General features: G+C 33.7%; 2 protein-coding genes across 4 annotated transcripts in view; one reads left to right on the top strand and one right to left on the bottom strand.

Moving 5' to 3' along the window:
* Positions 1-13323, top strand: part of LOC111044260 (ATP-binding cassette sub-family G member 8) — a 118898-nt gene extending 105575 nt beyond the window's left edge. The window contains exons 12-17 of the mRNA XM_039440242.1: positions 1336-1519; positions 4357-4497; positions 5425-5575; positions 8355-8475; positions 10302-10585; positions 12177-13323. Of these exons, the coding sequence (XP_039296176.1) occupies positions 1336-1519; positions 4357-4497; positions 5425-5575; positions 8355-8475; positions 10302-10585; positions 12177-12428 (1133 nt within the window). The 3' untranslated portion in view covers positions 12429-13323. The remainder of the gene's footprint in view (positions 1-1335; positions 1520-4356; positions 4498-5424; positions 5576-8354; positions 8476-10301; positions 10586-12176) is intronic.
* A 3357-nt stretch (positions 13324-16680) lies between these two features.
* The window catches only part of LOC111044264 (elongation of very long chain fatty acids protein 7), a 56599-nt gene continuing 46966 nt past the window's right edge, over positions 16681-26313 (bottom strand). For 2 of the 3 annotated variants that reach the window (XM_022329357.2, XM_039440240.1), the window contains exons 3-7: positions 25413-25506; positions 23804-23994; positions 22378-22515; positions 20104-20346; positions 16681-19128 (exon numbers count right to left, since the gene is read on the bottom strand). In XM_022329357.2, the coding sequence (XP_022185049.1) occupies positions 18604-19128; positions 20104-20346; positions 22378-22515; positions 23804-23994; positions 25413-25476 (1161 nt within the window). In that variant the 5' untranslated portion in view covers positions 25477-25506 and the 3' untranslated portion in view covers positions 16681-18603. Of the gene's footprint in view, positions 19129-20103; positions 20347-22377; positions 22516-23803; positions 23995-25412; positions 25507-25648; positions 25775-26313 lie in introns of those variants that run through there. The other variant, XM_039440241.1, reaches the window with a different exon arrangement.

The following is a 26313-nucleotide window of genomic DNA, read 5'->3' as shown; positions in this document are numbered from 1 at the left end:
AGATCTAAGTTTCCAATAAATTTCAACTGAAGATATTCATTTATTTACTGGGGTGCTCACACCCCCCCCCCCACACCATAGAGAGATTCAGCCTCCTGCCCACAAATGACCCTCCTCAAGATTTATTTTTAAGCTCAACCTCTCCCAAGGCCATGACGCAGTCTGCGTTAAACCCCGTGGGCACCCCTGGTTATTAACATCCAAACGAGTGGGGAGGAGCTTCCTGGACATAATAGAAAATTGCCTCTGGGAGGAAGGATGTCACCTTTCCGTACACCGTGAAGTAAATGGCATATAATTACAACTATTCTACTCAAGTTGAATAAATAGTATCTTGAAAATTTAATAATGCTATACTAGTAGTTCTGTGAACAGTAGACCTCACGCAGTATTCTCATCCACAAGTACCTGATTAAAACTATAGACCTTATGGAAATACAGCAATAGACTAGCTTCTCCACACATCTGTGTAATCACTTGTCAGCTGATTTACGATGAATAATAATTCTATAGTCTGATTTTTACTCCAATATTGGCGTATGAAGGAGGTTCCTCTTTCCTTTCATATTATCCTTGAAATGCAAAATTTCCAAAAACCTTGCATATACGTAGACGCGCAATTACAAAAGGATCATACCTGTCAAATTTCATGAAAATCTATTACCGCGTTTTGCCGTAAATGCGTAACATATAAACATTTAAACATTTAAACATTTAATGTGGCATAGGTTGGCAGTCCTGGTCTTGCCAGACAGGGCCTGCGGTGGTCCCGGGTCGGAGAGGGGCTCTTGTCGGCGCCGAAACAGTTCTGCCTATTATGCCACATTAACAAGAGAAATGCCAAACCGTCGACTTGAATCTTAGATCTCACTTCGCTCGGTCAATTATTTCTAAAATGTTAATATTTCTCGTGCTCACTCTGTACAAACAGAGAATTCGAAAAAACTTACTAAAAACAAATATATCTTACTCAAATCACCATGAACTATAATAATTATTTATGTAGCCAGGTAGCCTACATTACAGTACTATCATTGTCATGATACGCATTGTCTCAGGCAATTTATGAAGTGGAAAATCATAACCTCATTTCTGGATTGGTATATAGATCAAAATTCAGCTGAGGAACAGTTTTGGCCTGTACCTGTTGGTATTCCCACCATTATTTTAATGAAAAATGATTGTGTATCTTGAATCAAGAAATGTCAAATGAAACAAATTTTTTGAAGAACAGTTTTGGGCTGTTTGTACCTGTTGGTACTCCCACAATTATTTTCATGAATGAATTGTGTATCTTGAATTGATAAATGAATAAACAAATTTTTTGGCTTGCAGTTGACCTGGTAACCCTGGATGACCTTTCGGCAGAGGCGATGCTGGAGTCGTCGCAACGCATCGAGCAGTTGGCAGAACTGTTTCGGCGCCGACAAGAGCCCCTCTCCGACCCGGGACCACCGCAGGCCCTGCCTGGCAAGACCAGGACTGCCAACCTATGCTCACAGGCTGTTGCTTTGCTCATGTCAGTGATTATTGCACTTCACACATTATATATCTCAAATTAATGTATTTTATTTTACACGCTAATGTGACAATGGCTACTGTAGACTGAAGAATAAAGTACAGTACTTACTTCAGACATGAGTATGGTAGTCTTAAAGTTCAAATAATATGTGACAATGGCTACTGGTTCAATAAAATGTGACAATGGCTACTGTAGACTGAAGAATAAAGTACAGTACTTACTTCAGACATGAGTATGGTAGTCTTAAAGTTCAAATAATATGTGACAATGGCTACTGGTTCAATAAAATGTGACAATGGCTACTGTAGACTGGAGAATAAAGTACAGTACTTACTTCAGACATGAGTATGGTAGTCTTAAAGTTCAAATAATATGTGACAATGGCTACTGGTTCAATAAAATGTGACAATGGCTACTGTAGACTGGAGAATAAAGTACAGTACTTACTTCAGACATGAGTATGGTAGTCTTAAAGCTCAAATAATATGGTTCAGTAAATATCTCTCACAAATTGAATTCTATCTCTCAAATTTATCCATTACATTTTATTTGATAATGTGAAAATAGTTACTGTAGACAAAAAAGATTAAATAATATACTTCAGTCACAAATATGGTAGGCCTACCGTTCAAATATGTAGTTGCCGTTTACCGTTTCATGCATAACGTTTGAGGTGACACGACACCAAAACGACATGCAGATGCCAGAAGAACGATCGATATGGGTAAAAAATACATAACATTATTCAAATCAAATAGTTTTATCATTTGTTCTTGAGCAAGTACTCATACAATACTTACAGTATTACACTTACAGTACTCTATACATACAGTACTCTCAAATAGGAGTTGCTATCCTAATCAGATACATAATATATTCATAATTAACAGAACAAATGATCAAAACTTGAAACTTATTCGAATTCTGGAAAATAAATGCTTTATGGATATCGACCAATCACAAGTCAGTGGATGTTATGCGTTCGTGGAACGACATAACTATTATATTATATAATTATTCATTATATTAGAAAGAACACGAGTTCGAAGAAGAGCAAAGGAAAGTGATAAAAGTAGAAGTAGAAGGAGGAGGAGGGCTTGGGTAGGTTGCATAGTGTGGTAGTGATTACAAGTTTTTCAAATGCAAATAGAGAATAAAACAATGTATCGTGAAAATTCTATATTGATTCTGTTTTTTTTTCACAGGAGACAATTGATCTACTCACAGCCGACCAGCCTGACCAACTGGTTGACTCATGTTCTTCTCGCTGCCATACTTTCACTTATTGTTGGTGCTATTTTTGGGATGTGCCCAAGTCTGATCCGCAACTTCTCTATGCTGACAGGTATTTTTCAACTATTCTGTTCTATATTATTCCTACTATTTATTCTTCATGTAATCCTATAATAGATTCTGCAGATCTTCGAAGTGATTGAAAGTTGAAGACCATTTATATTAATTATAGCAATTAAATTTAACGCTGTATTCAGAAAGATATAGAGTCGATAATGTTGATGAGAATGGGAGCCCTGTTTTTTGTGGAGATAAAACATAATGGGCTAGTTTCTAGGACACTACTTATTGTATCTTCTTCTTGGCTGTGCCTTATCCCATTAAATGGGGTCGGCATTCATTCCTCTTAGTCTGCCTCTCCACAAGCCCTATCCAATGCTTCCTCTCTCCTCCAACCACTCTTCCGCAAGTCAGCCGCTATTCTATCTCCCCACCTCATCATAGGTCTACCTCGTGTGAGAGACCATCCAAAACCAAATCCTGCACTATTCGTCCAACATTATCCTCCTCCCGTCGCTGTACATGCCCAAACCACCTCATCCTTGTCTCCTGCATTTTCTTTCCCAGTGGTCCAACTTTTACAGTGCCTCTGATCACTACTTATTAATACACTACTTATTGTATCTAATAGACCATTAAACCTGAAGATTAAACCAAAGTAAAAAAGTCAACATGCTGGGTTACTATTTTATAATATTACTAGTTATTGAGATGATCCATTTGTGCGTTGTATGAAGTTCATCCATAAATAATTAATTCATAATTCTAGTGATAATTATTAAAATATTGATTTTATTAATTACTAGTATTCACTTGAGCCAGAAATATTGAATATTTTGCTTCTGATAGGGAATACCTAAAATCATGCATACATGTAAACATGAACCATTTTTTATTTGTTGCAGTGAATATGCCAAACTTCTGTTATGTACTTGAATTGAGTATGTTTTTTATTTCCTTGCAGGATTGGATTCCATTATACAATGATGTGCGTTGCTTCACTGCCCATTCTACTGATGCTAACTCTGAGCGACGCTCGCAGTTCTGAGAGAGCAGCTTCCGAGATGGATATCAGAGATGGTCTCTATTCGAGGCTCATTTTTATCATTTGTTCTTGAGCAAGTACTCATACAATACTTACAGTATTACACTTACAGTTATACATACAGTACTCTCAAATAGGAGTTGCTATCCTAATCAGATACATAATATATTCATAATTAACAGTACAAATGATCAAAACTTGAAACTTATTCGAATTCTGGAAAATAAATGCTTTATGGATATCGACCAATCACAAGTCAGTGGATGTTATGCGTTCGTGGAAGGACATAACTATTATTATATAATTATTCATTATATTAGAAAGAACACGAGTTCGAAGAAGAGCAAAGGAAAGTGATAAAAGTAGAAGTAGAAGGAGGAGGAGGGCTTGGGTAGGTTGCATAGTGTGGTAGTGATGACAAGTTTTTCAAATGCAAATAGAGAATAAAACAATGTATCGTGAAAAATTCTATATTGATTCTGGTTTTTTTTCACAGGAGACAATTGATCTACTCACAGCCGACCAGCCTGACCAACTGGTTGACTCATGTTCTTCTCGCTGCCATACTTTCACTTATTGTTGGTGCTATATTTTGGGATGTGCCCAAGTCTGATCCGCAACTTCTCTATGCTGACAGGTATTTTTCAACTATTTTGTTCTATCATTATTCCTACTATTTATTCTTCATGTAATCCTATAATAGATTCTGCAGATCTTCGAAATGATTGAAAGTTGAAGACCATTTATATTAATTATAGCAATTAAATTGAACGCTGTATTCAGAAATGATATAGAGTCGATAATGTTGATGAGAATGGGAGCCCTGTTTTTTGTGGAGATAAAACATAATGGGCTGGTTTCTAGGACACTACTTATTGTATCTTCTTCTTTGGCTGTGCCTTATCCCATTTAAATGGGGTCGGCATTCATTCCTCTTAGTCTGCCTCTCCACAAAGCCCTATCCAATGCTTCCTCTCTCCTCCAACCACTCTTCCGCAAGTCAGCCGCTATTCTATCTCCCCACCTCATCATACATCATAGGTCTACCTCGTCCTCTGACACCATCCAAAACCAAATCCTGCACTCTTTGTCCAACATAATCCTCCTCCCGTCGCTGTACATGCCCAAACCACCTCATCCTTGTCTCCTGCATTTTCTTTCCCAGTGGTCCAACTTTTACAGTGCCTCTGATCACTACTTATTAATACACTACTTATTGTATCTAATAGACCATTAAACCTGAAGATTAAACCAAAGTAAAAAAGTCAACATGCTGGGTTACTATTTTATAATATTACTAGTTATTGAGATGATCCATTTGTGCGTTGTATGAAGTTCATCCATAAATAATTAATTCATAATTCTAGTGATAATTATTAAAATATTGATTTTATTAATTACTAGTATTCACTTGAGCCAGAAATATTGAATATTTTGCTTCTGATAGGGAATACCTAAAATCATGCATACATGTAAACATGAACCATTTTTTATTTGTTGCAGTGAATATGCCAAACTTCTGTTATGTTCTTGAATTGAGTATGTTATTTTTATTTCCTTGCAGGATTGGATTCCATTATACAATGATGTGCGTTGCTTCACTGCCCATTCTACTGATGCTAACTCTGAGCGACGCTCGCAGTTCTGAGAGAGCAGCTTCCGAGATGGATATCAGAGATGGTCTCTATTCGAGGCTCATTTTTATCATTATAACAGTGAGTATATAGGCTATTTTAATAGACATTATTGAAACACATTAGGGTCAGAAATATCTTGAGAGTTGTACAACTGTCAATCCTATCAATTACATTTATTCAATTTTATCAATTCAAAATTATATATCAATATCAATTTTTACCTACCTACCTTCCAAACACAATAAATCGATTCAGGAATAAATTATGAAGTAATTATAAATTATCAATAATTGAGTAAGTAATATAAGTCAAATTGATACTATATCTATTATTGATCAAAATCGAGAGAGGAATACTTTGTTCAATACTATTAACACAGGTACAACTGTTGAATGTGCTATTACACACTTGTCTGTCGGTTCTATATTTTGGGATGTGCCCAAATCTGATCCGCAACTTCTCTATGCTGACAGGTATTTTTCAACTATTTTGTTCTATCATTATTCCTACTATTTATTCTTCAAGTAATCCTATAATACATTCTGCAGATCTTCGAAATGATTGAAAGTTGAAGACCATTTATATTAATTATAGCAATTAAATTGAACGCTGTATTCAGAAATGATATAGAGTCGATAATGTTGATGAGAATGGGAGCCCTGTTTTTTGTGGAGATAAAACATAATGGGCTGGTTTCTAGGACACTACTTATTGTATCTTCTTCTTTGGCTGTGCCTTATCCCATTTAAATGGGGTCGGCATTCATTCCTCTTAGTCTGCCTCTCCACAAAGCCCTATCCAATGCTTCCTCTCTCCTCCAACCACTCTTCCGCAAGTCAGCCGCTATTCTATCTCCCCACCTCATCATAGGTCTACCTCGTCCTCTGACACCATCCAAAACCAAATCCTGCACTCTTTGTCCAACATAATCCTCCTCCCGTCGCTGTACATGCCCAAACCACCTCATCCTTGTCTCCTGCATTTTCTTTCCCAGTGGTCCAACTTTTACAGTGCCTCTGATCACTACTTATTAATACACTACTTATTGTATCTAATAGACCATTAAACCTGAAGATTAAACCAAAGTAAAAGAGTCAACATGCTGGGTTACTATTTTATAATATTACTAGTTATTGAGATGATCCATTTGTGCGTTGTATGAAGTTCATCCATAAATAATTAATTCATAATTCTAGTGATAATTATTAAAATATTGATTTTATTAATTACTAGTATTCACTTGAGCCAGAAATATTGAATATTTTGCTTCTGATAGGGAATACCTAAAATCATGCATACATGTAAACATGAACCATTTTTTATTTGTTGCAGTGAATATGCCAAACTTCTGTTAAATGTTCTTGAATTGAGTAAAGTTATTTTTATTTCATTGCAGGATTGGATTCCATTATACAATGATGTGCGTTGCTTCACTGCCCATTCTACTGATGCTAACTCTGAGCGACGCTCGCAGTTCCGAGAGAGCAGCTTCCGAGATGGATATCAGAGATGGCCTCTATTCGAGGCTAATTTTTATCATTATAACAGTGAGTATATAAGCTATTTTAATAGACATTATTGAAATACATTAGGGTCAGAAATATCTTGAGAGTTGTACAACTGTCAATCCTATCAATTACATTTATTCAATTTTATCAATTCAAAATGATATATCAATATCAATTTTTACCTACCTACCTTCCAAACTCAATAAATCGATTCAGGAATAAATTATGAAGTAATTATAAATTATCAATAATTGAGTAAGTAATATAAGTCAAATTGATACTATATCTATTATTGATCAAAATCGAGAGAGGAATACTTAGTTCAATACTATTAACACAGGTACAACTGTTGAATGTGCTATTACACACTTGTCTGTCTGTTCTTGTCCATTGAACAATTATAATATCTGTCCAGCACTTGTCTTGTGCTATTACTGCTTGTCTGCTTGTCTGTGATCTCATACACTACTCTACGTAGCAACCTAATAATAATTAATAAGTTATTTATTAATTAGTAGTATTGAATTATGTAATGAATCTAGTAATTACATGATAAGTAGGCTAATAATAACTTTGAACACAAGCTGAAGAACATTTCCAGAAGGGACGGATCCTTCTCCTGTGCTGTGAGTAATCTAATATTTTTCATGTAGAATAATGTATGCAAGTCGTCATTCATGGTGCTAAAATTAGAATAGTTATTTGTGCAACTAGTACGCAAAGTGTCAGTTTGCTGCACCGAAAGAAACGTTTGGTTTCTTGAGTGCAGCAGAGGAACTTTGCGCACGTATTTCACATTAAGTTTTTCCTACAGTTACCATTGAATATGAAAAGTGGGTAATTATGGGTAAAATTGCCTGAAATGCATCAAATGTTTTTCTGTGTAATTTTATTATTGATAAAAACCTTAATCCTAAAATCCTAAAGTCCTCGTTGTCCTTGGTTATAATATATAATGAATAATAATTAGCGCGTTGTGCTTCGTTGCACCTCTGCTCACTATAGCAGCCACAGCAGTCACTGTTACCAACTTCATTTTGATTTTGCTGCACTGTTGCTCCATATAACCTACTAAGTATTTTGTGTTGCCATGTTGCAAATCTGGAGTGCAGAAAAATTTTTCCCGCACTACAGCGGAAAAGTGATTCTTTGCGTTCTGTAATCAGTGCAGCAATGGCCACTTTTCAACGTAACTGTAGGAAAATATTATTTTATGTATACTAGAAGGAAAAGATTTTTCTCTTCAACTAGTCACATCGTATCCATCAAAAATAAGGATTTGTTCATGACGAGTTCATAGCTCTATGATTCCATAGTTCTAAATTTCAACAAAAATGTTATTTTTCCAGGCTATTATCAGCTTTCCAGCCGTGCTGTTTGTTTGGCTTGCTTATATAATTCCAGCCTACGCGATGACTGCATTATATAATCAGGGCTCACAAACACCCAACGGATTCCACATCTATATAAGTAAGTAAAATAATTTCGGTCAGACTTGTGTTCTCCTGACGAAACACTAAACAAGATGTCAAAGAAATTGGAAATATACAGTGTATATATGTAGGCATTTGAGACTTTTGAGCTCTTTAAGTGTTGTGTATCTGCCATAGGCTAGATAGTAATAGTGATAATAGATGATAGTAAAAAATCAACGGTGATGGTTTCTTGATTCATTCCGAGCTGCGTTGTATTAACACACTTTTTTCTATGTATTTAGACTCATTATGCAGTCAAATATTTGACTGCATGTCGTGTTTAAATACATAGAAAAAATGTGTCAAAAATCAACGCTGCTAAGAACCTTTGAATTGAAGGACTCAATTCAAGGAACAATATCCTCAGGTAGAATACTATGATTTTATTTCTCTCAATTCTCTGTCCTTCTTGTTGCTTTCCACATGAGAACAATATCTTTCGATGAGAAATTCAAGGATTTCATGATGTTATTATTGAATACTTGAAGAAAAAAATACTTTTCTGGTTTAAGCCATAATCAGATTGAATGAAGAAGACTAAGAAATTGTCAAAAAACCACAGATTTATTGATGTTTAGAAAGACCGGTTTCGGTTATTACACCATTATCAATCTCTGATAAACTCAGAGATTAGCTCTGAAACTCGTTTATCAGAGATTGACAATGGTGTAATAACCGAAACCAGTCTTTCTATCAATAAATCTGTGGTTTTTTGACAATTTCTTAGTCTTTTTCATTCAATATGAATGAATAATAACCACAATATCAACTTCTACACAAAAAAGCATAATCAGATTGGAAAAAATTATAATGTTTTGACAGAAGTTGTGTTGTTTTACATTTACAAGTGGATTCACCTATCAAACTGTGTTTTGCAGAGGGGTGTAGTCCAGGTGTCTAATCATATTATCTTACCATTTTAAAGATGGGAATCAATAAGGAATTGCATTTATTCGAATGCTAATTAATGCTAATTCTAGCTATTTTTCTTGAACCCTATTAAGATGTAAAATCGGAGGACCGAGCTTCGTTCTGGAGTGTAAAAGCATAGAAAATTTGTAACGAAAGATTGAATTTATAGTTTATATTTATCTATTCATTTTCTCAGTCGTAAAGTTATTTTTACAGTTATATGAGGAGGCACAACAGGCTTATGCCCAAAACTGTCCCTTTTCAAATGTTATACTACAGTCCAAATCAAAATCTAGGTTAAGCTACTATCACTCATCAAAATAACAATTTATTCACACTTCAAAAACAAACACATCATCAATTACAAATAGGTACCGGTATACTATGAATTCAATTTAGAATGATGTACGATGTTTGCTACAATATTTGTTAATATACTACGTACTATTCTACACTAAGTTAACAGCATCTAAATCTAGTTACTATTTTGGACTTTCTGAAGTAAACATGTTTTCTAAAAAAGAGAAATAAACGAAAATAAGTTTTTCTTGCTGAATTATTTTTCTTGTGAGATCAGATGAGGAATATCCCACACATGCACTCGTTCACTCACTTCCATTAGTCGACAGTCGACAAAATTTCCAGCTGTTTTTCCAAGGACGTATTCATCCTTTTAATGTCCTTCAGCGAGTTATCCCAGGGTTAAGACCTAGTGCAATCGAATTTTTATATCATAAACCTACTTTGTTCCAAATTTCGTGAGAATCGTTAGAGCCGTTATTGAGATCCGGTCACATACATATGTATTATATATAAACAGAAATTGCACGTTTAATAGTATAGGATTTGTAGATTTCATGAATGGAGGTTCTCCAAATATTCAATTCAACATCACCTTTTTCCCCTTAGGCACAATGCTGGTACACATGATGTGCCTCTACTACACACTGAGGCTCATCAGCCAACTGTGGCGGTCCCGGCGGACGGCGGCCATCGCTTCCGGTCTGGTGTTGGTGGTGTTCTCGCTGGTGTCCGGATATCCGGTGTACCTGGCGGATGTGCCCCCCTGGCAGGCCAACTACTTCGGCCTGGTGTCTCCCGTGAGATGGATGATGCCCAGTCTCCTAGCCAGAGAGTACTCCCCGGTCACTCTGGCCGCCATTGCTTCACAGATGATTTGCAACAATCGACAGGTGAGCGAAAATAAACTCAAATATAGTGGAACTAAATAGTATGGTGGAATAAATTCAAATATAATGGAAACAAAAGTTTTACTGACAACATCAAAGTCTTTTTCTTGCAATCAGTATGAATACTGTTTGAAGCTATAGTGAGACCCACGTTATAATTCGAGAATGTGAAAGTGATAAATAACTTTGCTAAATTTGGACTGTTGTTTAAATTATAATTGGAACTGTTCTGGGTTCAAGCCAGTGGTATTTCAGATCAAATCAAGTTTTATTGTTCACATCGGTACACATCAAATAATTATAGGCTATCTCTTTCCTGTATAGGGCTACTTTTATAGAAATAGAGAGAAACATAAAAATCTTAGTACCCTTTTTTTGAAATATTTAATCACAACATGTTTCGGACATTGATGCCATTTTCAAGTGATCTTACTTGAAAATGGTATCAATGTCCGAAACATGTTGTGATTAAATATTTCAAAAAAAGGTTACTAAGATTTTTATTCTTCTTTCTAATTATAGGCTACATTGAAAAGCAACAAAATACAAAATCAAAATATCCCAGAAGAATGTATTACATTATAATTAGTATAATCATTATTCAGCAGCAATGAACTAACAGTGGTTATCAATCTACAATAAAACTTGAATAATCAATTGCTTTTGAACAATACCGTAACAAAAGTTAATCCAGTACAAAGCTTACTTTTCTATTATTGTGGAAATACGCATATACCAATTAATTTTCGGAAACTTGTGTAATACTGGATAATTGAATAAACAAATAATGGTAGTATTTGATTAACATTGATGTTGTTATCCTTTTCTATCATTCGACAAAGCAGATAGCGCAATCCTTGTCCAGCTGTGCAACATTTCCAGATCGTTTTCAACAATGTATAAATATAATTAATGAACTAAATACTCAATCTCTATTATGAAAATTTATTATTTAATCATTGAAATAGTTATCTGAAAGTTTAGGGTTGAAAGTTAGGATAAACAACATTTATCCTCCATCTACATTTAAAAAAAGTGAAAATAACATTTTGTCACTCGTATACCAATTGGCATGTACAATTTATGTAATGATTAAATAAAAAAACTAAGAAATTGTCAAAAACTACAGATTTATTGATAAAGTTTGAAAGACCGGTTTGTCAAAGTTTGTCAATCTCTGATAATCTTAGTTTATGGTCTCTCTCAGAGATTGACAATGGTGTAAGTTTATTGGTGAATAGAATCTGTGGTTTTTGAAAATTTCTCAGTCTTTTTATTTAATATGAATAATTACCACAATATCAACTTCTCAACTACCGTACACAAAAAGTTATGTAATGATAATTTGGCTTTAAGCCAGTTGTTCCTTTCCCAATCATTCATAATTACTGTATAATTATGTATAAATAAATAAATAAATAAATAAATAAATAATAAATAAATAAATAAATAATAAATAAATAATAATAAATAAATAAATAAATAAATAAATAAATAAATAAATAAATAAATAAATAAATACGGTAAATAAAAAAATAAATAAATAAATGAATGAATAATTGTGGAAATAAAATGTTGAATTTCTTTCTTTCAGGTCCAGCAGCAAGACATCATAGTCCAACTGCCCTGTCCTATACCGAACGGCACTGCTGCTCTCTCTTTCTACGGTCTCTCTCCCAAGTCAGCTGTACCCTTCAACTGGACGCAAGTACTGCCCTACTGGCCGCCAGTGATTATTGCCCTGGCTATGGCTGTTCTGCATACTGTCATCTTCCTCTTCAGATCCCCGACTCCGGCGTGGAAGAAAGAAGATAAACTGAAAAGATATATCTATCATCCTCACTAGATTCACATCAAACTGACAGCATTGGTTGAATTGGAAACTGAGTTATTGAGGAGAAATTCTGACAGTTTGAAGCATCTGATTTCCAGGTACGGCTTCAGTCAGAGTGGGTCGACGACAAAGTGACATCAGAGTGGGTCGATAACAAAGTGAGATCAAAGTGGGACGATGACTAAGAGGCTGGCCGACAAAGTGAGTCAATTTACAAAATGAGTCAAGTGGGTTGACAACAAATTAAGATGTCAACAAAGTGGGACCACAAAAAAGTTAACGTTGGCAGAGTGAGACAACATCAAATTGGGATGATGACTAAAATGAGCCAACAAAGTTAGTCAAGCACAAACTGTTCTTTGAAAGTGTCAACTAGATAATGGAAAATAGCTTGAACAGGAAGAAATACAAGAGAATGTAGAGCTAGAATTTCCAAATAAGATGAGACTCTCATTTCTTGCAACATTATTGGTTTTAATTTTCCAGGTCAATAATTTTAAGAGTAGCTTTAATGTATGAATATTGTGAGTTTTGAATAGTCTATAAACTCTCTAGGCTTTTTTAATTCATTCATGCCATTGTATTATTAATAAATTAATCAATGAAGAATACATAAGGCCATGTAAATTGGTAGAGATAAATTGTAACTGTTATTGTTTTTTTCTGAATGATTATCCAAACTTTGGTCAACTGATAGCGAAAAAAAGCATTCAGCTCTGTTCAATAGATTTGAGAAACGAATTCAGAATAATATTATTGAATAATTTCTTAGTTCAAGTTGTGCCTAGGTTCATTAACGTATTGTAAATATTACAATTAATGTATATTTTTTATTGTATACTTTTGTCAATTAATTATTTTTTCAGAATGAATTTAAATAAACCTTAATCTGTGTGCTATGTAAAAACAGTCCATGATAATATATCTCTTAGGTACAGTATTTGGCTCAATTATGGTCTTAGATATCATTTTTGCGACAAAAATTCAGCTTTCCAACTCAATATTGTTAGAAAATAATGATGTATAACAAGATAGTATATTGTACGTGGTAACTTGAATTCTACTCTGTATCTAGTATAAATAGGATACCATAGGTTGTCTTGAATTCATTCTTAATAGATTGATAAATGATAATTATGAATAATGATTATTATGGAACATCGATGTAATCATATTGTACATAATTAGTCCGACATAATTAATTAAATGAAATTACTATGGACCAAAATTATTTTTCCAGTAATTTTATTAATAATATCAGGTAATACTGTAGTTAATCTGAAGTAATTGTTCTTGTTATCATACGGTTGAGGATTTCTCTGATTGAAGACTGAGTAAATAGCCTTTTTTAGGAATTTACTATTTTTCATAATCTGTTTGAGTACTAATTCATAATGCTAAGTAAATTCAAATGGAGTTTATTCTATCGTCAAATCGTTCAAGAGCAATGAATTGAATGATTAAAACCACGTCATACTGTATATTTAACGTTTGTGAATATATATTTGTAATAGGATAATTAATTATTATAATAATAACTTGAGAAGATATTATACAACGACTGTAATATTTATAGAGCAGTATATATATATTATATATAGGTAATGAATATTTGTACTAGTAAGAAAGTGATTCTACTAATGTGTATTAGATAGAGCAGTATATATATATTATATATAGGTAATGAATATTTGTACTAGTAAGAAAGTGATTCTACTAATGTGTATTAGATAATGACAAATAAATTATAAATTTATTAACAGTTCGTAATTCAAATGCTTTGTTCCTCTCCGATAATATTTTAAACATGATTATAAAAAATTTCGTATTTCAATAGTTTAGTTGGTATTATAGAGTCCTGTACGCAAACGTCTCATGTCCCACCATTCCTGATATTGAGTTATTCCTTTCTTCATTCTCACGTCAAGTACAAAATCAAATAAATGATTGTGAGTGAACCAGATCTATTGGGTAAGGAATAATATATGTTTCTATTTTAGTCGTCAATGTCTCTCATGACCATGATATTTTTCTTCAAAACATGGATACTAATAAACTAATATTTTTCCCAAAAAGATGGTACTAGGCTCAATAATTATTATTATAACCAAGAATATGTGTTTTTTCTTAGGAATGAGTTTCTTAATGCAATACCTTCTTCTTCTCTTTCTTCAGGTTTTTTTCCTATCGGAGGTTGGAAATCTTCAATGCGATTTCCACTTTACTATAGTCTGTGTGAAATAAGTTGATACTAGGCCCGCTCAACGTTAGTAGACAGAAGGTTGATCACTCACAGGTGTAAGATTCGAAGTGGTGGGGGGAATGCCAGCGTGACGTCACGTGTAGTAAAAAAGTGATAGAGTAACCACACACTGAGCATACAGTTTATTCACTGTATCTTCAAATACATCGTCGTTTAATCCCCTCAAGATTGGCCTAGAACTTAAAAATTCTCCATGCTTATAGCGAATTAATCACCGATTCTAATGATGTTTTTTAATATTTCAAGTTCATTCAACTTGTATGAATAAAATGAATTTGAAAGTTTTTCAAGAATCTAAACACGTGACACGAAAAAGTTAATAAGCTGGAAAAGCGTTAGTAGACAACGTTATACTATTATAATTTCGGATTAACCCATAAAAAATCTTGATAAACCAATGCATTGCAATAAAACAATAAACCGATCCCGATAAATCCAATGAATTTCATTCATATAAATGCACTAAACACATGCTGGTATAGAGCACATGTTCTACGAGAATCAAAATATCTCATCCCCCAAATTCACAAGCTGATGTATATATAGCCAAACTACAAAATATAAACACGACCTAGAAGATAAAGAAATCTTAAGGGTTTGAAAGGAAGGTTAGTAGGTGGGTTTTTTGCTTTTATATTGCAAAATGCTTGTATTATTCAAATGTTTTGATGATTAATGTAAAGCAGAAACAGAAAGCTTGCATGTCAGAAAATGTTTGTGTTATATAATTTGACTATAGGTCACCGTATGATTTTCAAGAATGCGATATTCTGCCTACTCTGTACTACAGCCTACGTCACGGCTGCAGTTCCCCCACTCCAATTGCATTTCAACTAAAATACTATAGATGAGTGACCAACCTTCTGTCTACTAACTTTGAGGCCCGCTATCCGAAGAAATTACAGGGTTGCCAAATCGTGTGAAATTGCAACTTTCTCAAATTTTCAATTCAACGTCAGAATTGGATGTAGAATATTATCCCCGACATCCTAGTAGTGCTAAAGAAGTTTCAGGGTTGAAGGATTAAAAGGAAATTTAACTTTCATGATAAACTTGGGAATATCGGGAAGATTTGTTTTTCTTTTGAATATCACTTCTCTCAGAATCATGGGGCATCGTAATGCGTAATAATTTTATATCAAATTAGCGAGGAGAATGTCTCCTCTCTATTTGTGTCTGGATAATTTTTATCCGACCTATAGTAATTTTTTAATCAATTATTATGTTCATCAATGTCGAGACATTTCCAGCAGAAAACATGAAATTTTCGACATGGTAGAAACATTTTTGTTTTAAAAGATAAGTTGGTGGTGAAAGCGAGAAAGTTTCTCAGAAATAATTGAAACTATTTTTTGCAGCCATACCTATTGTCACATTATCACGCATGCCTATTCAATATACTGAAAATGAAGAGAACCATATTGTATAATGTGGTAACTGGTAACTCCTACAGTAAATCCACTTTGTACTGAGTTTTAGTTGTATTGGAGTTGAGTTTATATTATAGCCCATGGTGAAATTTTATTTATAAAGCAAGCAGTCTGATCAATATGATTTGCTATCCTTGTACCTTATTTGACAAAGTTGATAGCTCCAACCTTTTCATCTCCGCAACGTTGCTAAATCGTTTGTAACCTATGAAAAAATATAATGAACCACCAGAATATCAAACTTCACTGTAATGGTGTAACCATTTATACACACAAGACTTAATTGTTGCATATAATAGCAACGAAATAAAACTTGAAACTAATCTTAAAAAAACTAAAATTTATTATTGATCAGATAGGTAAGAGAATTCACTCCGAAAAGATCCTTAATTCATTATATTTACACGATACAGACTAATAGATATAAAAGTACCTATAAATAACAATAATTGATAACTCTATTTTATGATTATGAAATAATATATAATTTTCTATTGTCAGAATAAATATTAATTTATTATATCTATCAATATTGAAGTTCATTATGATATTGATATATTTCACAGAATCATTTTTGATCTTTATGGTGCCTAGTTGGTACAAGTACTTTCTATTGGTCTCAAATTACAGGCTTCATATTTTGAGTCACATTTTCATTGATCAAATTTGGTTAATCTGAGAATATTATAAGATCAATTCAACACAATGATGAATCAAATAATCTTTCTCTGATACTATTATACATCATTTACATCCTGTATAGTCTTATATAGTATAGTCTTAATGAGAAAATCTCAATAACATCAGAACATTGATAATTATATTTTTAATGACCACAGTTTAGGATGAGGTAACAAATCAAAATCACGTGCTATTGGTAACTACAAGTAACTAAGGACGGTTAGCTACTCTATTGAAAAAGTAACTTTTACATTTGGTTAACATAGTGGAAAAAAAGTATCCAAAAACCTCAGGCTAACTCTATGTCATGAAAATTACTATTATCATTCAATATTTTGTTTGGGACAGTTTTAAATCATATCTTCAGTGATGAAGCTATGGAGATCATTCACTATGGGTGTACTAATTTCTATTCACATTTTAGGCTACTATATTATACATCATATTTTTCTGAAATATTAATTATCATTTTCAATTTTAAGTACTATGATATATAATGAAAGAGGAAAACCAGTATGGAGGAGCATGAACTTAGGCTAGTAATAGTAGAATATATAATTCACATGTCAATAATTGAGTTATAGTAATAGAAAAACCTCCCTACTGGACTCTAATATTGCAACACAATCTTAATTATATGATCTTATCATAATATTTTCCATTCTAATGATAATTATTGTTAGTCTCACTTTTTGAATGAAATTTTGATTTGGAATTTGAAAATATTTTGTCCTTGATAATCATTGATCACACATTTGGAACACCTCGAGAGTACTGAATGAGGAAAATCCTATCATGTCTTGAATTTCACTCATTGTTTTAATTATTGTCATATAGTAAATATCAAGGTATCTATAATACATGTCAATGTATTCTAGATACCTTGGTAATTTTTTTTTAATTCAGTCAATTAATACATCCAATAGTCTACAGAAGGCACATAAGACATCAGAATCTCTAGCTTAAATTCCACCAGATTTTAAATAGTACAGAAGATGAAGATGTAAAAGAACTACAAGAAATTCATCTTAATATTACATAAATATAACAATGCTCATTGTTATCCTAATAAATTACATAAATGGAGCACATTTATTCATATCTAATTGAGTCATGGAAGGTACAGATTGAGATTTTTCAGGCAAGTTTCAGGCTTGTAGTGGAGGCAAGTTATCAGGCACATGGTGAAAGATTTCTTAATCAATCTAAAATCTCACAAGTATAATAAATTATCATATTTTTATCATTTAAATTAATCAATTCATAGAATTTTTATTTTCTAGAATACATGCGTATTAAACCAAGACAACATAGAGGAAAATTATGTGTAAATAAAGGAATAGTAGAGACTACCAAGCAAATAATTTTTCGAGAATTTTTTCAGTGCAAAATGATGATATTCTATAAAACTGGATCTGGAAGTCTTTCTCGAATAATCGAACCATTAATTTGATGGTGGGTTGACGTTCAGATAGTTGCGAATAATGTGAAGTTATAATATCAAATTGGAATCAATCACAGAATAAACACCATAGATTCAACCTGTAAGCTCTCTAGAAATGGACTATCAATGAAATTCTCAAGTCCTTTACCATTTTCACACCGACACTTATTTTTGAAAGGTCATTGGAGTTCCTCGACTTGATTGCAACTTGAATCATTCTTTCAAGATCCACTCAAGTGAGTCTCAACCAATAATATATTAATTTGAACCTGAGAGTTTAGGGAAAATGTTCTCAAATACAATTTCAGTTCATCTTCACCTAAAAGGTTTATGAATGTTTCACACTGATATCTTATGATAAAAGACCTTCTACTGGTCTTTCTTTGGCAATTGTTTCTGTATTTGTCCATTGGAATTACTTGCATTGCCGTTCGCAATGTTTCCATTTGTGTTTGGGACATGTCCATTTGATCTGCTCACATGGCCGTTTGCTGTTGTCACATGTCCATTTGACGTTGTAGCCTGTCCATTCCTTTGGTTCAAATTACCGTTTGATGTGGATACATGTCCATTTGATTTAGACACATGTCCATTTGCGGCGCCGTTTGATTTAGACATGTGTCCATTTGCGGTGCCATTTGATTTAGTCACATGTCCATTTGATTTTGATGCGTGTCCATTTGCGGTGCCATTTGATTCAGGTTTCTCGTTGCTTGATTCTGGTTTTCTCCGTTGTCTGCTGTCATCTATTCCATAGGCTTTGTTGTAGAAGTCATTGAACAAGTAGTAGAAGAATACGGCGTTTGGCATGATGAGGAATAGCGACCAGCGTGGATATTCGCAGTCGTAGATAAGCAGCTGGAAGGAATGCAGGAAGGCCAGGCAGAATTGACTCTGAAAAATGAATTTTTAAAAATGTGAATGACTTTATAATAACTTGTATTGGTAGAAACACTTCACTTATATGGGATACTTTCGAGCAAATCAATAAAAACAATGTAAAAATCTTGTTGTACTCTTTATTTTTCAAAAACTTGAAAATGAAAATACTTTGACTAGTCGTTGAACTGTTTTTAAGTTTTAGAAAAAATAAAGGGTACTACAATAGTTTAATATTGTTTTTATTAATTTACTTATATTGGTTTATCACTCACTATTCCACATTCTTCATTCTCTATACTACTCAGACACTTACAAGTTCATATAGTACATAGTGAACAGCTAAAACCTTAAATGAGACAAATAGGCTACAAATCATTAGAAGGAACCTTTCACGGGCAATAAATTTGAAAAAATTCATGTCCTGCAGTGTATGGACGAGGCAGAATGAACTTTGCTACATATTTTCAGGGTTTTAAATAAAATGTCCTATGAAAAAATTAGTGGAATATCTAAAAATAAAATGTATCTTCTTGGATATTGAACCGCTTTGAACAGTCAACACTCAACACTGGTTGAATTACAACTGGGAAGTATTCCAGTAAAAGTGAATTGAATTTTTAGATGATAAATTTGTTTTGCCTTTTGATGGTGGGGAGTCCTTTACGGGAAGATCCCACACAGCCTGAATGTAACATCGCCGTCGATGTGCCTCAGGACTGATCATATCAGCTGGGACCGACATTTAACGTGCCCATCTAATAATACGTGGTAGTGACCTGGTAACATCCACCTAATTCACCACCTGGCAAGAAACTTTTGTTCATTTGTGGGTTTAAAACCGGGACCTCTAGGCTGCTAAGCATGCGCTATATTCACTAGACCACACTATATCATACAGAGAGCATTGATGTTAATGAGATAATGCTGACATTCTTGTTCTGAATTGAGCCCCACTTTGTTTTATCCGAGAAAATGAACAATAATTACCAGTTGGAGAGTAGTGATGTACTTCTTCCACCAGAGGTACTTCTGGAACTGAGGTCCCATGGCGGCCATCATGTAGTACGTGTACATGATTATGTGAACAAAGCTGTTGATCATCCCGATGAAAGCGCCATGACCACCCGGGTAATATTTAGCTGCTCCCCATGAGATCATCGGCATCACCGTGTGATGGTACATGTGCAGAAACGTGATCTGACGGTCTTTTTTCCTCAGCACGAAGAAAACCTGCCGAAAATACAAGAAAATTCTTAAGTATTCTGAAGGTTATTTATTTATTTATTCATTAGAACAGTCACAAACACGATATTTGGAAAGAGAAACAGGCAATTGCCCAAAACTTCTTCAATTCCTTGATTTTGGCACATAAATAGTCCAAAGTGAGGTTAAGTTTAAAATTTCTGTTTTCACCAAAGATTAACACTCAGAGAATACGTATTCGAGATATGACTGATGAATTTTGAATTTCGAAGAAGTTATCATTGGAAAGCTAGAATAGGTGCAGGATTGATATTGGTTGTACATTCTACAATAAATTGAAAAATAATTCTCCACGAGAGACGGAAAACTCACTATACTCCGTACAAAATTACATTTGACTTGGAGGAATATGCGGCGCAAAGAAATGGAGAGAGATCAACCAATTACAGTGATGGATTGAGTCATAGGTAGAAGCGCGGTTGCCAATTTGTCGATTAGAGTCAGTCGACTCAAGGCTTTCAGATAGGAAACTTCGTGAGTTATACATCAGCGCTTGAATACTCACTAGAAATTAGAGAACGGTGGCCGGTTCAGAACGGCAAAATCGCCGCCGTTGTATCCCTGCCACTGTATGCCTTCTCTGCTGCGCATGTCCCTCCCAAGTCTAAAGTAATCATATGAAGAGTACAGTTTTTCTGTTGTTCAGCGTGTTGTAGTTCAGCTTCTGTAGCTCATACTAATCTCGTTCATGCTAAGAGAAAACTTCATGACGAAAACTCCTAGAAGCTTTCAATTTATCGAGGTTTTTCTCAAGTACATTATACATCAATTGAGTAATATTCAATTCAATTTCTTTATTCCAATACAAAAACAATGAACAATATAGAACAGAATAATTATGGAATAATTATTTCCCCGCATTGACTGTTGATCCGTGCGCGGGGAAAGAGTACACAATCTATACAGGTAACACAAGTGCAAAAACTACAGTCAATAATTTATATTGATTCAAGCTTAACCGATAAAAAAAATATGTTAAATCCTGTAATCGTAATGTATAAAATACAAACTGTATCAATGACGATTCACACAGCACAAGTACCCGACTCAGAATACTTCATCTTCTGGTGAGCTATCTGAACTAACGATTTAACAACATTAAATAGAAAGTACAATATAAAAGCAGAATATAAATAATCAAAAAAAATAAAAGATACTCAGGTGAGGCATGAAGGGCTTGAAACACAAAATCACAAACTAGTGAGGTTTGTGATTGAGCATGTGCCAATTGCTTCGTGTGACCTATATGGCGGCTCCAGCAGCGCCGCGGCGGCCACCCGGGCCGATTGAGCGGAGCCAAAAACCTACTCTCTTTTTGTAGGCGGCAGCACCAAGTTCTTCTGCATCTATGATTGTTTGTGGGAGGTTTCGATAAATCAAATGGGCAAGTATAAAGGGATTACTGTTCAGTGACGTTAAGGTTGATCTGGGAAAGTTATATCCGTAATTTATTCGGTGTCTGGTTTGATAATCATGTTGTAAGTTTGTAAAGATATTGGTTTTATTTGTTTTTATAAATGTGAGGATGGATTTCAAGTAAAGTCGATATTCAATTAAATTTGTACTTGTATAATATTCACAAAGATATTATGTATAGATTCTGCTATTGCAGGCTCTACTAGGTACTGTTTTACTGACTGCTTTACTGGACTTTTTTTGAATGCAGCAGGGGCTCGACATATTGGAAACTTGACGCACTGAAGTTGTCTACTCAGGTTAGTTCTTGGTCAACTAGAATCTAGATGAAGTGAATATCACCCTTATGAAGCAGGTATCTGGTAATTATCTTATTTCACATTTATATAGATGAAAAAAATATTGGTAAGAATTTTTGATTGGTGGGAATCCTTACAGAGAAAGTCCTATCTTTCCTGATATTGGAAATGCCATCAATCCTCGTGGAAGCCATCAATGGGTCTCATGACTAAAAATTGTATTTAATGAAAAATTGAAAAATTCAATATTTAAAATGAAAAATTGTTGTATTGGGATACGTACAGTGTCAAGTAGCTCTGATATTTTGGCTATGAAGTACATGTAGAATGCCCAAGCTATCCTCATGGCTTCAGGACTTCTCGACCAATCAACGGGCTCGCATTTCCAACTGTACCTCGTCCACCAGGCTGCGTCCATCGCCTGAAAATTAACAAATAAGAATGTGTAATGAGATAGTATAGCCCTGAGTAGAGTTAGAATGTATACAACATGGCATGATAGGGATTATAATTTTAAGAAGTCGACTGAGTCACTGTCAATGTTGTAGAACCGTTCCATAATGGAATAAAAACAAACGTTAATTATCAAATTCTAGTGCTATTTGGTACAGGATCAAGGTTTCGTAACCACACAGATTGAAAATGTAACCTATGTCGTCACAAAACCATGGTCCTGTAGCAAATAACACTAGAATTTGATAATATATGTGTGTTTCTATTCCATTTAAAGAAGTAATTTCGATGGAAATTTATCAATTCCAAAACCAAACAAAGTGGTTGAGCGAGAATTAGCAAGACTACTGCTCAATCTATTTCACACAATCTCTGTGTCTCAGGAAAGAATGAAAATTAATGTTAAACTGCCTGTTTGAGAGAGCAAATTCCTTAATAAATTAATTCTCTTTATTTTCTGTCTCTTATTCAGTGCCCTTTTCATTTTTTAAAATTATTCTTCTTTCTAATAAACTCTTGGTAATAGGAGAATGATTACGAGAGAAGAATGGTTCACAGTTATTGGCAAACTTCGATCCAATTCAATGGATATGTCAATTATATCATAACTATATTCAATGAATTGGAGGATTATTCCTGTATTTTAAAATGCGTGAGTCTTCAAAACTTCCAGCTCATTAATGATAGACAGTACATGAGAGAATATATTTGAAACAACAGTACTCTCCAGATACTTTATCGTAGATAAAGAAGTGGAAGAAATTCATATCCAATCATTCATACTCTCCAATACTCATCTAACTGGGATCAGTCACCTTATCAATAAAAATGAATTTAACAACTATTTGAATAAATGTTCAAAGATACAAGATATTGAATGAAAAAGACTAAGAAATTGTCAAAAACCACAGATTTATTGATACTTAGAAAGACCGGTTTCGGTTATTACACCATTGTCAATCTCTGATAGACTTATAATTTCTTAGTATTTTTCATTCAATATGAATAATTACCACTATATCAACTTCTCAACTACACAAAAAGTGAAAGATACAAAAGTTAAAAACTCTGCATCCACAAGGGAAAACACCAGGAGTTTCATAATATTATTACAATAAATTGGTCTGAAAACATTGTTAATGGAGCTCGGAATAAGAGTTTGTCTCTCACTCAGAAATATTGAACATTTCAAGATAATTAAGTCGTATTTCTAGTGATAATAGTGAATATTTCAAGAATCTCCAGTTTCTACTCACCTCCCAGAATAGCCATATACTGGCCAATACTTGTATGAAGTTATATACTACGAGGGTGTTTTGTAGGTCGTAAGGCTTTCTGTGTAGCATGTACCTGGGTCCCCATGACAGGACAAAGTAAAGGTACAATCCTAGAATGGTGGCACCAGGCATAGGGCTCCCTAGAAGCAGCCAGTGATTGGTTCTTGGATCTGAAAATGAAATAAAAAAGTCCATATATTTTCTAAATAATAACGTTTTTATTTATCTTTACAGTGAAATAAAACATTATAAAATAGAATGTCTTTTCTATTTGTTGACGTGGCTGAGTTTGAACAGTAATGTCCACTCTACCACTCAACCATGTAAATTGGTAAACTTCTAGTTGAAAAAATTGTGTTGAAGATGGATATGACGTCCAAAAGCGCTTCACATGATGAGTGATAGTTACACTATTCTATTACTTGGATAGTGACATCTATTCAAGACATCTCAAAAAGACTTTTCCTTAAATTAATAGAATAGTTCTCACTGTCTCTGTCAAGAGAAAATTCAATCATATTTCCATAGGAAGCATGAAGATACTAAATAATGTTGAAGAATGTGAATTAGTTGAATAGTCGATTTACAGTGAATAAGTGAATTGAATTTGCAATGCTTGTGATATTCAGAGATGAATGTGAGTGGAATTGGAGAAAAAAATAGAGAATCGTTTTTGGGGAATATCAGGAGGGAAAATTGGCCGATAAAAAGGGAAAACGTTCAGATCTTGGTAGTAAGAAAGGGAGTATTTGATAGGAATTTAAAAAGTAGAGTGAAGAGTTTTTGAGAGAAAGAGAATGTGAAGTGGAGAATTGATAAGAGAGACGAGAAAGTAAATGAGAAAGCTAAAGAGAAAGAAAAAAGACAAGGGAGAGAGCTACAAAGAAAAGAGAAGGAGGAGAAGAGTGCTACAGAGAGAGAATGAAAAAAGATGAAGAAGGGAATTAAGGAGATAAAGAGAGCTACAGAGAGAAGAAAAAGAAGAAGAAGAAGAAGGATAAGGAGGAAAAGAAGGAGGAGAGAGCTAAAGAGGAAAAAAAGCTGAATAGAGCTCAGAGACACAGATGAACAGGGAAGGGATGAGAAAGAATGATTGTAAATAATGGAGAAAAATTACAGATAATGATGAATGTTTGAAAATGGTTGAAAATGTGGTAGTATATTAGAAGAAAAACGAAAATTTCAATAAATAGCAACAACACCGATTAGAAAATTCGATTATCTTCTTGTAATCAGAATAAAACATTGGCTCAAAAAATCTGATATTTTTAGAGTTTTATCGTGTTAGCTGAGCTTTCAATAGTTAAACTGTCGGTCCCGGCTGAAGTATGACAGTTCTAAGGCCCAGTGACGGCTTAAATGATATATTCAGGCGAGGTAGAACTTCCGTCAGGGTCTCCCCACCAAAAAAACCATACGAATATTATTATTAGCTGAGCTGTAGAAAATGTTTTCAATTATATACATTTTTAGACAATAGTCAGATGATCTCAATATAATATTTTTCTATCCTATTTTTCAACAGGGCGTAATGTCAATGGAAAATTCCTCATATTGAAGAATTATTGGATATTTATGTTTTACTTACCTCCTAAGTCTGTGAATACGAAGTCATAATATCTTGTTATTGTGTTGTTGTATAGAGACGTCATGATGACTTATGTCTGTGGTCTTTGGGATATCTGCAAAGAAAGAAAAAAACAATTAATTACAAATTATTTCATTACCGTATTCGGAGAACTTTTCGGAGAAAGCAACTGAAATTTGAAAGAGAATCAGCAGATCAAACGAATCCGACTAGATTACTATCAAAATCTAACGAACCTTTGATCAAAATGTGTAATCTTGGCCATGTTTCATTTATTATCAATTTTTCAAAATTATCGATAAATGAAACGATAATACCACTATAGCTGTTAATTTCTCAGTCTCAATGAGGCATTCTCAGATTACTGAGTATATTTTACTAGAATTATACAGCAGTTGCTAATAATAAAATAGTTATGAAACATACTGTTTTATCGCAATTCTGATATTGTACTGAGAAAGAGATGATGCCGTTTTCAACTGAGATAACGGATTTCTTGATCAACTGCTTCAGTACTGCCACTATTTTAATCTTATCAGTTTTGATATGGTTCACCTTGTGAAAGATACATTTTATCCATCAATAAAAGTGCTAAAATGTTTTAGTTGAATTCAAAAGCTCAACAATTTAAATACAGTACTATGTTTTTGGTGTTATTCATTTGAGTCATTCTAAAAACAAACTTGTAAAAAAATTTTGTATATTTCGGTTTTGGAGTGATCTTTTAGATCAGTGAGAACATAGATCTTTCAGATCATGATAACCTTCAATTATTCGGAACTTTATATTGTGAATTGGGAAAGTGGAAAATTTGGCGAAAGCCTGCTTTGATTTTTAAGAAATATCATTGGAGATAATCAAACAAATAAACAAACATTCATAGAATACAGAAATGAGCAAA

The sequence above is a fragment of the Nilaparvata lugens genome, chromosome 13 (genome assembly GCF_014356525.2).
Source record: "Nilaparvata lugens isolate BPH chromosome 13, ASM1435652v1, whole genome shotgun sequence".
In the NCBI taxonomy this organism is placed as follows: domain Eukaryota; kingdom Metazoa; phylum Arthropoda; class Insecta; order Hemiptera; family Delphacidae; genus Nilaparvata; species Nilaparvata lugens.
The sequence above is the reverse complement of the archived record's forward strand: the minus strand, read 5'-3'. Positions and strand labels throughout refer to the sequence as shown.